General features: G+C 51.6%; 1 protein-coding gene across 4 annotated transcripts in view; it reads right to left on the bottom strand.

Annotated features, from left to right (window-relative positions):
* Positions 1-240: 240 nt before the first annotated feature.
* Positions 241-14,266, bottom strand: part of pxylp1 (2-phosphoxylose phosphatase 1) — a 29,819-nt gene continuing 15,793 nt past the window's right edge. For all 4 annotated transcript variants that reach the window (XM_029255405.1, XM_029255403.1, XM_029255406.1 and 1 more), the window contains 3 exons: positions 11,249-11,375; positions 4,097-4,236; positions 241-2,121 (listed from right to left, as the gene is read on the bottom strand). In XM_029255405.1, the coding sequence (XP_029111238.1) occupies positions 1,151-2,121; positions 4,097-4,236; positions 11,249-11,375 (1,238 nt within the window). In that variant the 3' untranslated portion in view covers positions 241-1,150. The remainder of the gene's footprint in view (positions 2,122-4,096; positions 4,237-11,248; positions 11,376-14,266) is intronic.

Genomic DNA, 14,266 nt, shown 5'->3' on the forward strand with positions numbered 1-14,266 from the left:
GCCATGTACTATGTTTACACTGGTTCCACAACCCAATAAACTGCAGTAGGTCTCAGGATTCCCTGCGATTCCCCAAATGGCCACGAGGGGGCGTCCTTTCCCCCACTCAACTGCCCACAGTGTTACCACGATAAGAGCAAGCAACCCTAGAAAATTTATTAAAAATAAACGCTGCTTATGAACTGGATTTTATATCCTCTAATTCCAGAAATCTCAATAAACACACAGCAACCAGCGAAAGAATTTAAAGTCAGAAATTTATTTAATCGCCATCAATGGGCAACGCGGTTAGGAAACAGCCTGTGAAGATTCATTAAAAATGCAGATCTGGAAAAAGATCAGTGGGGGAGGGAGAACAGTTTTGATAAATAATTTTTTTATTTGAAAATGTGCCTAAAGTAAAGCATTAAAATACTATAAATATCCATACGCTGCAAATTTTATTCATAAGAAGCAAATACCAGTATATTCAACATCCGACTTGTTCAAAACTCTCCTATTAAAAGTAATTTATGCCAAGTTTGGGCCTCTGTGAAAACTTGAGCAGGGGGGAGCAGTTCCACGCTGTTCTCTACAGCAGCAAGACTCTTTCGTACCTTCTTCTAAACACACAGTGCATGTGCAGAATATTGTAATAATGTCCCGTGTAGAAAACATCAGCAAATCCAACATTTTACCCAGAACAGGGTACTGAAAACATTAATTACAAAATACCAAAGCGCTTGTGTAGATGCGGTTTGCGTTCAAGTATCAGTCTGAGGTTTAACATTGTGGAAATTGTATCAACAGCCAATGGAGGGAAACTGCAATCGAGCACCATTCTGAGTGGACGTGGTAGAAAAACATGGTAAAATACGGTACGGTACACATAATACAAATTCCTTGTTCTGGGTGAGTGCAGAACTTTGCGGTAAACAACAGATAGTTTGATTTAAATTTACAGTCAGTGGGGTTCAGAGTGAGTTCTGGGTTCCGAAAAGCAGAGCGCCCCCTGCTGTCCGCGAAAGGCATCTCCTTAAACACTTATTCAGTCATCTATTATTCATGTTTTCCGCGACGCTTGACGTGTGCACGAAAACACACTTTTTAAACATATTTTCCAGGCGTGGGCTTCCGCGAGGACGTGCGCGATTCGGCGCGGTCCACTCCGTCAGACGGGCCGCCGGCGACACGCCTCCTGGTAGCTGGTGGCGTTGAGGGCGCCGAACATGTCCCTGCGGACGAAGGACAGGAAGCTGGCGAAAGGGCACAGCGGCTGGCCGGCGTGGCGCTTGTGGGCGCGGCAGAACGTCGTGCGGAAGGTGACGTCCTCGCCGTCGTAGAGGACGCGCACGAAGAGCCGCCGGAGGTCCCCGTCGCCCGCCTCGTCCCCGGCGGCGCCGAGCGGGGACGGCGGGCTCCTCCACAGCTCGAAGACGAGGCGGGCGGCGAAGCGCGGGAAGCGCGCCCCGCTCAGGCCCAGCGCGCTCAATACCGGCGCCAGCGTGACGTCGTGGGCCGAGAAGAGCGCGAGCAGCTCGTCGCGGCGCCCCGAGGCCACGCGCAGCATCCGCACCGCCGTGCCGTTCAGGAAGGGGTGGGCGGCCAGCAGCGCGTAGCGCCGGTACAAACCCCGGCGGCGGCGCTCGCGCTCGTCCTCCAGCTGCTGCCGCTTGATGGAGGAGAAGTGGCGCAGCGAGAGGCAGCCCCGCGCCCCGCACGGGAAACTCAGCCCGTGGCACAGGTGGCACAGCAGCGAGTCCACGGGGCTGGCGGCGCGCATCTGGCGCGTGGCTACGCCCACCAGCCGCGCCATCTCCGCGTAGGTGCGCTCCAGCGCGACGTCGGCCACGCGCAGCTCGTACTGCCGCCGCTGCTCCTCCTCCAGGTACTGGTTGCGCATGGGGCAGTCGCAGCCGCTGCCGCAGAACAGGGTGCTCCACTGGTGGCGCACGCTCACCTTGGCCCAGTCGAAGTCGGGCAGCAGGCCGTACAGCAGCGCCAAGCCGCTCTGCAGCGTGCGGCTCTTGCCCGTCGTCTCCAGGTGGAGCTGGCGCCCCGACCAGTGGGCGGGCAGCAGTTTGTGGCGCTTGATGTAGACGCTGCGCAGGTGCTCTCCGTTCTGCAGGTGCTGCACTACGCCTGCAGGGGGCGACAAACGACGGGACGCGTCGCTCAGGGACGTCGCCGGGCCACGCGGCTCTCCAGACGCGCGTGTGTGCGGGGCACGGCTTTTAGGGAAATAACGCGCATTTACACATTTGCGTACGTCAGATGTTATCGTAACGCGCACGCATCTAATGGGCGACACAGCAGGTGGCCCCGGTGCCTCACAACTGCTGGGCTGCGGCTTCAAATCTCAGTCTGGGTAGAGTTTGCAGGGGTTTCCTCCGGCTGCTCTTGTTTCCACCCACACCCCAAAGACAGGTGGTTCAGTTGGGCAGATGACTCTAATTCGCTCATTTTGTGTGTGTGTGTGTGTGTGTGTGTGTGTGTGAGAGAGAGAGAGAAAGAGCGAGTAAAAGAGTGTGTTAGAGTTTAGAGTGTAGTAAGTCTCCTTGGACAAGAGTGCCGACTAAATAGTAGTCAATCACCACGTTACCTCAGAGAATAGTCTCTGCTAATTAATAAATGTATAATTTTATGAAAAAATTAAAAACTTTTTGAACTAAGCAAGCTGATCTCAGCGAGACGTGCCAACGTGGAAATCAGCTTTCAGTTCCTCCCTGCTGTTAAGTGCCAACGCAATCTGCGTTCTGATTGGTCGATGCTCCGCTTTGGAGGCGGGAAAGAACCGGTGACGTTTGTTCCAATTGGCTGGTGCCCAAATTAGGCAGGACCAGGGTTCTTCGGACACGCCTCCATCCTCCTTTGCTGCACACCTCAGTGTGATAAGGTGGAAGGTGTGTTTGTGTGTTTGCGCTCGCCACATGACGGACTGCTGAGCTGGAATGACACGCTGACAGGCTCCCTTCGCGTCTTTGACGAGCGCCTTGAACGTTCGCAATGTGACACGAAGGGAGCCGCATTCCCAGCAGCCCCCGCGCCACAGCTCACCCCTGTATCACACACCACACATGTTCTGCGTCATCTAACGGCTAACGTGTGAAACATTAATGGAAAATCCACATAACTTTTGCTCATTTAGTGAAGCAACTCAAAATTATTTACCCAGCTTTTACTGGAGCAATTTAGGACAAGTACTGTTCAAGGGTATTCCTGCTGGAGGTGGAATTCGAACCTACAACCTTTGGGTCCAAAGACAGCAGCTCTAACCACTAACCACCATACTACCAGCTGGGTGCCCCATATGTGCGTATGATGTCTATTGTATGCTGTGTCACAACGCAGGAGCGAGCAGCAGGGGGAGCAGTGGTTAGAGTCACGGCCTTGCAATCAGAAGGACCCGGGTTCGAATCGTCCTCCTGCTGCAGTTACCTCGATCAGGGTACTTACTCTGAAGTGACTCAGGATAAATACCTGACGATATAAATAGGTAAACCAGTGTAAAGTTAGATGATACAGTAAATGGATAAACGTTACAGTGAGGACAGATGGTCCAATATGTAACTGCACCGCGGTACTGGGCATTATAGCAGTGTATAAAGTCACTGCACTCACTGTGGCCGAAACTGAGACTTCCAGAAAGAGACATTGTTTCGGTGGCGGGAATAAACACCCTGATGGAGGATTTTATTGGTTAGCAGCCTGTGTGGCTGTCGAGTGGCACAGTCAGAACAAGGTAAAATCAATAGGAGCGGCGGGGGGACTGGAGGGTGAAGGCATGGGCTGTGTATTTATGACGCAGTTGTTCAGGAAAGCACTGATCAGGTGCGTGTGCGCACGCACACACACACACACACACACACACACACACACACACACACACACACACACACACACACAGAGTGTGGGCAATTCAGATTTGCCAGCTCACCTGAAATGCATCTTTGGAGTGTGGGAGGAAACCAGAGCACGTGCAGGAAACCCACATGAACATGGGGAGAACATGCAAGCTCCACACAAACCGAACCTGTTTCGAACCCACAGTCGTGGAGCTACGAGGCGCCCCAACCCCTACCCCTACCCCTACCCCTACCCCAACCCCTAGCGTTACCTGTCTGCGTGAGCTCCCCCATCTCACAGGCGCTGTGGCTGGGCACACGGGGCAGGGCGCTGAGCACCGGGTCCCACCGGGCCCTCCCACCCCAGGACATGTGATTGACGAAAGCCGCCAGCTTGGGGTGGGTGGGGTTCCTGTTGGAGAAGCAAACCAATCATTGGTCACAAAGTCAACCCAAAGCACCAAAGGAGCCAATGAAAGCGCAGCATCAAACAACACGTGAATTTACATGAGCATTGGAAGACAAGGGTCCCTGTCGTAGCCTTACCGATATTAAATCACATTTTATTCATCTGACTCTGTTCTCCGAAGCGACTAACAACATTCACTTCATACAGTAAGCTATTTACACTGATTTACCCATTTATATGGATGGGTCATCATTTTTACAGGGTAAGCGCTACGATCCAGGGTACGACAGCAGGAATTGGGATTCAAAGCTGCTTCCCTGAACTGCAACAGGAGAGCTCTAACCACCACGCCCCCCGCTGCCCACAAAACCGAACGAATTTAAAAGTCACACATTAGAGAAACTGTCCAGTAGATGATGGAGGGAAACTGTCCATCTGTCCACAAGAGGGACCAAGGGATGTCCTCGTATCCTCGTGTCCTTTGGCTCGTTGGCTACTTTACCAGGAAGTTGGGAGGGAGAGAGTGAGAGAGAGAGAGAGAGAGAGAGAGAGAGAGAGAGAGAGAGAGAGGCGCCAGGGTGCCGAGAGGGGCAGACGTTAATGCAGTAGCGCAGGACACGGCGGCGGTAAAACAGAGGACAGGCAGTGCTAATGTGCTCCATGAGCCGGTTTGGAGACAGGAAGTTGGGAAAACTGGCTGGATGGGGGACGGGTGTCTCGGCGGGGCCTCTGGCTGCCGTTGCCGCAGATCGTCGGTCAATAAAACAAGCGGCACGCAGACCTGGAGCGCTAGTGAACAATAATCGCGTGCACACATCAACATTAAACCCACACTGAACCGTTAACGCAACACACACCGTGGGTTTAGTGCGGAGCGTGTGTGTCCCGTGATGTTTCTCAGACTGCACACTCCTTCACACTGCCCAGACAGATGGAGCTTAAGCGGCAAATTTGATTACCCTGATTACATTTTGTTGATTTACTTGATTTTTTTCCCCCCATCATGCAGTTAAAGTGGAGCCAGGGTGTCATTAACGACGGCGGCCACTAGGGGGCACCACAGCCTAAAGCGCCACCAGTCACTTGGATGCGATGAACAAGCCATGAGGCTCTCTTTCTCACCAGTGTCAGCGGATGATCTCTGATTTTAAAATACGTTGTTTATATTTAACAGCAAAAAAAGGGACAGAAGTAGATGAATTCCAGAGAAAGATCGACACGTTTATTATTTGCAGGAAACACGCATGTGGTAATTCAGTACCTCATCGCAAGTCAGCATCCAGAAACCGTGGACCGAAATATACAAATCCATGCACAGCAGTTCCCTCCTGCAGTCCAGACCCTCTCGCACCCAGAGCCACCAGCTGCCCAGATCTTAGATCTAATCAAAGTCACTGAAGCTCCGGGCCAAAATTTGGCTTCGCACTTCAGCCCTGCAGTCACAGCTCTCCATCCTGCACTCGCCCCCGCAGTCCCATCATCCCCAGCGGCTCCTTCACCGGAACCACCTCCACTCCTCCGCCAGCAGCCTGTCGCCCGACTCTCTCTCACACACACAAACACGCAGGGCTGTTACATCAGATGAAGCGATGTGACGTTACATTGTGTTGCATCAGTCGCGCCCATTTATCCCGTCTCATCCTCACACATCGCCAACTTGTACAGATACCCTAACGCGTATCAGGTTGGAACCCACAGCCTCCTGGCGCCGCAGGGACACCCACATGTCCGCAGCGGGGGTCCCTCCAGAACCACAGCTCTGTACTGGAGAACCGTCATCATTCATTCATTCATATGACACTTTTGTTCAAGGTGACCTGAACTGTCTGTCTGAGCACTAAGCTGATGACACTGGGTACTCGATCAAGGGTGCCATAGAGGGAGACGGATCTGAACCCAGGTCTTCTAACTGCAAGCTGACAGTTAACCACTGTGCCACCTGCTGGTCCAACTGCAGCAGAACCACCAACCTCGATCACAGCGGTGTCACCGCGGTGTGCAGCCGGTGAACCCTCCTCTTCCTCAAGACCCCCCTGCAGCAGGGGAAGGGACACAGCGGTCTCGGTCTCACACACACATACACACACAGACACACAAGCTCTTCTGTTCCGCACTTGTTTATTTATGCCACTCGGATGAATAATTAAATTTATTAACATCCGCCGCCGCGCACGTCTCCCCGCAATCATGGGAGCTCATTACACGGCTCCTTGGGGCACACGGGCCTTTCCCTTTCAGTAATGGCAGGCTGTCACGGCGGCTCTTTCTCCGTGACTAATGGACGCGCTGCACCCCCACCCCACCCCACCCCACCCCACCCCAACCCCAGCCCGTCTGTCTGCCCACCCGAAATCATTCTGCGTCTCAGTCCCAGCAGGCGAGAGATCGGTCCACAGACAGGCAGGACCGAATGGGTGAGGACACAGTCGGCCTCTGTGGGTGGTCTCTCTGTGCCCCCACCCCCCCACAACCCCCAGGCCAGCCGTTTGGTCACCAGTGCTACGGTTCAACTGCGCGAAAACCAAGGGGCCAGCTGGTCCAGCAGCGGATGGAGCTGTTGCCTTGCAATCAAAGGACCTGGGTTCGAATCCCGGTCCCGCTGTAGTACCTGCAATCGATGTACTGACCCTGACCGAATAAAAAATTACCCAGCTGTATGAGTAAATCAGTGTAAGCAGCTTAGTGTACAATCTAACATTATGAGCTAGATGAATGAATTACATAATAGCTACACAGTAACAGCGATAGTACAGTATTATATTATAACAAGGCTGTTCATAGATTGTCTATAAACTGTTTAAAGCACTCTTTATGAACACTTTTCTCCAAAGCAACTGAGAATGTTGAGCTACTTACAGTTATTTACCGTTTATACAGCTGTACTTTTCACTGGAGCAATTTAGGGTAAGTACTTTGCTCAAGGGTACTACAGTGAGAGGTGGGATTTGAACCTGCAACCTTTGGGTGCAAAGACAGCAGCTCTAACCAGATAATACATTACTACTATGCAATATTTTGAAGTAATCAATGAAGGGAAAGTCACCTTGTTATGATTCCTATCATCACAGTTGAAGTCACTGCACACATTTTAACCATTTTTGGTGATATTTAAATATCTCACACACGCACAGGTCTAAACCACTCGTCCCATACGGGGTCGCGGGGAGCCGGAGCCTAACCCGGCAACACGGGGTGCAAGGCTGGAGGGGGAGGGGACACACCCGGGACAGGACGCCAGTCCATCACAAAGCATCCCAAGCGGGACTCAAAACCCAGACCCACCGGAGAGCAGGAATCGGCCCAACCCGCTGCACCACTGCGCCCCCCTTATTTAAATATCAACGGTGAATTTTGGGGTTCAAGAATACAAAAAAATGCTAACCACCATAAAATGATAATTATGTATTTGATTTATGAGAATTCACCTTATATCGGGTCTTTCAGAATGCTTTACCTTCAAAAAGCCTGGCATAATGGCATAAGAATAATAATAATAGCAATAAAGGTGGCCTGGCTGTAAACTCGATGCTCATTGGATGCGCCGAGATCCAGGGAGGGACCGGAAAGAGCTGCACTCGGACTCTGATCAAACACGGTAAAACTGGACACGGAACAAGTCATGGGCTCCACTGACCCGCAGTGACTCGATGGGCTCCGTTCCCTATTGAGTGCGGTGGGGTCTGGTGACGTCACACGTGGTGGGGGTCTGACCGATGGAGGGTGCGAGGGAAGGATGGGCAAGCCATGCAGCAGGGGGACAACAAATGTAAAATGTGGGGAAGAAAATCTTTCCAGCTGGAAGGAGACGTAAAGGGGGGCTGGCGGTGGAACCGCGAGGAGGGAATTACAGCACATGGCGCTGCTGTGCTGGACGCTGCACATATGCTCAGCCAAATTCCCATAATTACAGGATATGAAAATAAAAATAGGAAGATTATACCGACCTTTATAAATAGGCTTTGGTCGGCCTTCTTTCCCTCTCTCTAACACACACACACACACGCAAGCTCTTTCGTACGCCAGAATTGACAGAGTAATGGGAACTTTCCTTTTCCGCGAGGCGTACGGGCAAATCCGAGGCTAACAAGGCACTGCGCACACGCACACCCCCCCCTCCCCCCACCCCGCTCACTTTCTCCTCCTCCGCGCTCCCCTGTGCTTCCGTGGGCCGAAGGCTCCGATTTGCATTTCGGCGCCGGGTGCCAGATGGCAGGGTGAGCAGGGAATGAAAAAAATAAAAGCATGAGAGGCAAACACCAGAGAGAGGCGGGTTGACGGGGGGCAGGGAGGTGGTGTAACAGAAAGAGAGAGAGGGAGAGAGGGAGAGAGAGAGAGAGGACAAATGAGACTTTGGGGAGATGCTGGACAGAGGGGTTCCCACACACGCACACACACATACGCACGCACACGCACAGTGACCGGGGACATTCGAGTTATACACATCTGCAGGAAGTCAGACAGTACCGACCGCAGCGAGAACATCCTTCACACCACCAGGGCTACACCTGTGAGGTTAGAGCACCGACCCCACCCCACCCCACCCCCACCCCCACCCCCCACCTCTTTCTGGTCACACACACTTCCTCACCAAGTCTCCCCTTCACACGCTCCAGAAAGACCCGGCACATACGAAATGCGTGTGAATCATGTCCGTCACCACAGCATCCATCTGGCCCCCCCAACGCAGATCCACGATAGGGGAACAGCAGGTGGTTAAGTCCCCTAACCTCCCCCCGTGGGCTTCCTGCCGACGCTCCGTGTAAAGGACCGTCAACAGGACCATAACCTCAGACCCCACGTACCGTCCCACTTGGGTCTCTCCAGATGTACAGACTCTGTCCCATGTTGATGTTCCTGGGTACTTCCCCTCCTCACCCCTTAAACACACACACACACACACACACACAGAGGCAGTAAATGGCTAACCACAGCGAGGACGATGTCAGCGGAGAGCAAAGATCAGGACCGTTTCAGTTCCGCCATCAAACTGAGCAGCATCAGCTGGTTCCGACCAGCGACCGTTGGAACCTCAACCGCTGAGAAGAGCGGTGCACGTGGCGGATCGCGGAAATTTCAAATCGAATCAGAAGAATTATACCCAATATATGTCACTAATTAAACTAAAACCCTGCAAACTTCACATCAACCCATCATCATCTAGAAGTGGAGCAGCTGACTGAGTAACACCCCAAAACGCTATAATTTAGAGCCAGAAACCACAGTTTTCCCGGTTCACGTGAGCACGTCGGAGTCGAACCCGGAGCGAACGCCCCCGGGAGTGGAAGCGGGCTGTAAGACTGTGGTTGTCATGAACTGACCTGCGGGAATAAAGAAGTAAACTGCTTTACACGTAACCTGGAGAGGATGACAGACAGGATGTGCCGAAGAATTGGCATGGGGGGAGGGGGGTGAAACTGACCCCAGTAACAATGGTGGAGGGTGGGGGAGGGGGTGCCGCCTTTACAAACCACACTAAAGGAACTGAGCTTTGACAAAGGAGAGCCCTCCCGGTTGCCCCCCGCTCAGCCACGCCGCGCCGCACAGCTTCCCCTCGAGACCCGAAACTCGACAGGACAGAACTTCACGTCGGAACCTGCAGGGAAGGCCGGACCGGGGCGGGGCCTCCGGGGCGGGGCCCCCGGCGTGGGGCCCGCATCTGAATGAAAGGAAGCGCGCGGGGGCCTGAACCAACGGGGGCTGCCAAGCGAGGAAATGCACCGCCCCCCACGAACTCGCATTTACCAGCCGCACCCGAACCAACGAATGCGAGCTCGCTAATACTTGCTATAAACGCCAAGAAATGTAACAGGAAGCCCGGGTTCAAGGCTTGGCAGGGAGTCTGAAAACGGTTAACGCATTTTGCAGCTACACCTCCGTGCTGGTGGGAGCTTGAGGTGCTGGAGGTAGCTCTGGTGAGCAGGTGCATTTCGGCACGTGGGCGACGGAACAAGAGCGGACGTCTCGCACCAAGGACTAAGCCGACACAGGGCAGGAGTCGCCAGCGCCGCGTCGCCCACGGTAACGTCACCGGGCGGGTGCTCGCGACCGCCCGCGGGGCTCGGTTGAAATACTCGCAAGCGGCAGAGCATGCGCTGAAAGGGGTTCGAGGGACGATGAACCGCCTCCACGCCGATCAGCTTCCTGCCCTCATTTTCACTTTGACTGTTCAGTTTCACACCTAGGAACACACCCAAGGTGAAGGTGTCCATGGAAACACGAAACGCTACCAGCTTTTATCTGCGTTTCGGTACCTTGGGCAACGATTAACCGCAAAACATCCTGTTTCCGGAATGATCTCTAACCACACAGGGATGACGGAGGTTTCGGCAGGAACGGTTCCAATCTGCGAACTCGTCTGCAGCCCAGGCCGGGTTTTACATGCTTATTATATTTACTGTATGCATATACTGTGTATTATATTTCCCCAGGTCACAGTTCCAACTTAGTTACTTACCCATTTAAACAGCTGGGTAATTTTTACTGGACCAATTCAGGGTAAGTTCCTTGCTCAAGGGTACTAGAGCCGGAGGTGGGATTCGAACCCGAGTCTTCTGATTCCAAGGTGATGCTCCAATTACTACGCCACCAGTTGTCCAAATGCCCCCTCTCTATGCCAGGTGAATTTTCCACTGAGTTCATAAGAGATAACGGCAATATTTTATTTTTTTGTTTTCGGGATTTGAACCCAGGACCTGTTGTTCAGGACATAAAAACTAAACGGATCAGCCTCGTTCTGTATATTTTCTCAACAGTCTGGACGCTTTAAATATAAATACATGAGACGCGGTAAGGAGGCCGATGCCCGGCAGCAAACGGTCAACGGAGGGTCGGAACCTCGGGCCCGAGGTCTCCGGATGTCCTCTCTTTCCCTCAATCGACGATCCCTTTGTTACCGTGTTCGAGGGGAGTCACGGCAACTAGACTCAGGAATTTTCTTCAGTACCAAGACGAAGGTGATTGGGATTCGAGGAGGAGGGAGGCGTGTTTCCTCCACTTCATTGCCAGAGACTCCTACCTGTGCGGATCCAGCGTGCAGTCGATGGCGGGCCTCTTGGTTTTGGGGATGGCGTAGAGCGGGTACCGGTCCCCATGGCGGATCAGCACCTGGACCGACAGCAGCTTGTAATCCGCCGGACTGTGTCCTGGACCGCACAGGGCACAAGGATTATTCGACGAGCATCAAACCCGTTCGTCCCCTTCACGATGCTGTGAGCCAACACCCCTCCGCAAATTCACCAACGTCCTCACCGTCTCGTTTACCACATTCGTTCGTGGTTAATTCACGGTAAAGAGCCACGCACCTGGTATTAAAGCGTACCGCAGGGTAAGACCAACGGGAACGCGCACGTCTCCAGCTTTGTTTACACAACCATCCGTCTGCTCTTTATCTCCAGCCGCGATTTCTTCTAAAGCCTTTTGCTCTCCAGCTTTTCTCATCGCCGACCTTCCGACCGTGAAATTAATTACCGATCCGCTTCAAGCGGCAGCTTCTTTCCCTTCGTTACCTTAAGGCACCCAAAGCCAGAGTGGCGTTTACACTGGGATTCCTCCGGGGAGCCTCAGCTCGGTGTGGTAAAAGGGTAGAATTAGTCCCGATCCCGATCTTTGTTATTGCACAACGCGCCTGGTGCGTCACGACATTCCCGCACCGCGACGACAACCATCTCGTATTTACCTGTATTCATTTGTCCGACACTCTTCTCCAAAGCAACTTTACACTATTAATCCACCTACCTTTATTTACCCATTTACAGAGCTGGGTAGCTTTTACTGCAGCAATTTAGGGGGAGTACCTCGCTCAGGGGTATTGCAGTCAGAGGTGTGATTCGAACCTGCAACCTTCGGGGCCAAAAGCAGAAGCTCTCACCACAACGCTACCAAGTGTCCGCTGACAAGTGCCTCAACGTATGTTTGGTTCCGAACAGCAAGAACTCACACTGGTCCTCCATTCCACAAAAAAAAAAATTGTTATTATTGTAATTATTATTATTATATGGCCAATACTGTAATTATTATAATAATTGTATAATAATATAATAGTTCTAAATAAAATTTTAAAAAAAAATTTCTACTTTTATTTTTACTCATTTATTCCTTTTTTTTTTTTTTTAATACACGCACACCACGCTGGGTCAAGCTTTTCGGGGTCCATTGAGGGGCCTCACCTGGGACCTGGGGAGGAAGGGGATTTTTGGAGAAGTTATTTAATCGTTGATTTTAATTGATTGTAATGGCTTTTAATAATGGTTGATATTTTATTTATTCGAAAGTGTTCATTTAAGTTAATGTATTTGAAAGTGTTTATTATTTATTACGAGGTATTTGTCGCTATTTTTCGCGCATTTAGGTTAGGATGTTGTGTGAATGAAGGGGGATGATTTCAACATAACACTGTTAGATATGGAAAGAAAAGGGACCTATTGGGAATTTGATAGTCTATTGATCTGGACTTGATTGATCGGTTTAGAAAAGGACATTTTGCAATTTTACAGTGTTGGAGAAAAATGGGTTTCAGCTTAAAACTGGACTTTTTGTTTTACGGCAGTTATGCCCTCTTTAGAACCGCACACCTGCTATTTGTTCCTTAATGAGCGGATCAGCGAGTGTCTTTCGGATTCGTGGCTCTCTCGGTACACGTCACGGCCTCTGTTGGCCGCTTAGTGTTTTTAACGTTTGAACTGATTACTTGGGAGTGTTTTATTAACTTTATTAGATTTTATATACGTTGGGGGGGGGGGGGGGGGGGCATAAAGAGCTCCAGGGAGGAAGCCAGCAGCCAACTGGAATGAAAGTGTACCGAGGTCCTAAATCTGCAGAACAGATTTGTGAGAGAGAGTGTGAGTGTGTGTGTGTGTGTGTGAGAGAGAGGGAGAGAAGTGATATATTATGTAATCTAAGTCAAATCCCTCTCATCACCAGTAATACCCAGAGAGACTGTTCTGGCTTTAATGGGAATCTTAGCTGCTCTCTGCAGATATTTGTGAAGGGAAGCGGAGGCACGAACTACATGCTGAATCGGCGTCCGCTGCAGAAACATCCTCCTCCCCCCCCCCCCTTCCCCGTTAACCTTTACCCCGTGTAAAACCGATGGGCTGGAAAAACACGACTCGAGCGAAACGCGGCGAAGGGGAGGCGCTCGGGATTCCTGTAAACGCTCCCCTTGCCCAACTGGCAAGAGAGAAACGCTATGATCCGGGTTTAAGACCCGACGTTTGCTTTATTCCTCGGGATTTTGGCGATAAATGGAGAGCGGATCAGGGAGCGAGAGGGAACTGATGAAAATGAAGAAGGAAAACAATTTAAAATATACTCAAGGGCTAAGTGGTGGAGGATATCTGAGTTATTATTTTTATGTTTTTTAATTTAAAAAAAAAAAAAAAAAAAAGGCCCAAACTTCCACAGCCTTGTCAGCATGACCCCAGCACTGTATAAAAGGGTACAAATAAAAATAATTATTATTATTTCATTTTTAGCTGACACTTCTTTCCAAGATGGGATACAATGCACAGTACACTGAACTTCCTACAGCCACTCACACACACACACACACACACACACACACACACACACACACGCACACACAAACTTTGGACAATGTAGAGCCACCGCTTCACCCAGAACAGGTGTCTTTGGACTGTGGGAAGAAACCAGAGCACCTGGAGGAAACCAAGACAAACCTCTAAAGAAAATGCAAACTCGGCACAGACTGAACCAAATTCCAACCCATATTTGCACCCACGGCACCAGGGCTACCCGCTGTGCCACCTTTCCACTCTTAATCTCACACACACACACTGTCTGAAACTGCTTGACCCAAGCGGGGTCACGGCAAACTGGAGCCTAGCCCGGCAACACGGGGCGGGGGGATGGATGGGAGGGGACACACCCAGGGCGGGATGTCAGTCCATTGCAAGGCACCCCAGGCGGGACTCGAACCCCAGACCCACCAGAGAGCAGGACCCAGTCAAACCCGCTGCGCCACCGCACCCACACCCACTCTTAATCATTGCTTAATTATAAGCCATTTTGCAAA

The sequence above is a fragment of the Scleropages formosus genome, chromosome 10 (genome assembly GCF_900964775.1).
Source record: "Scleropages formosus chromosome 10, fSclFor1.1, whole genome shotgun sequence".
Classification (NCBI taxonomy): Eukaryota; Metazoa; Chordata; class Actinopteri; order Osteoglossiformes; family Osteoglossidae; genus Scleropages; species Scleropages formosus.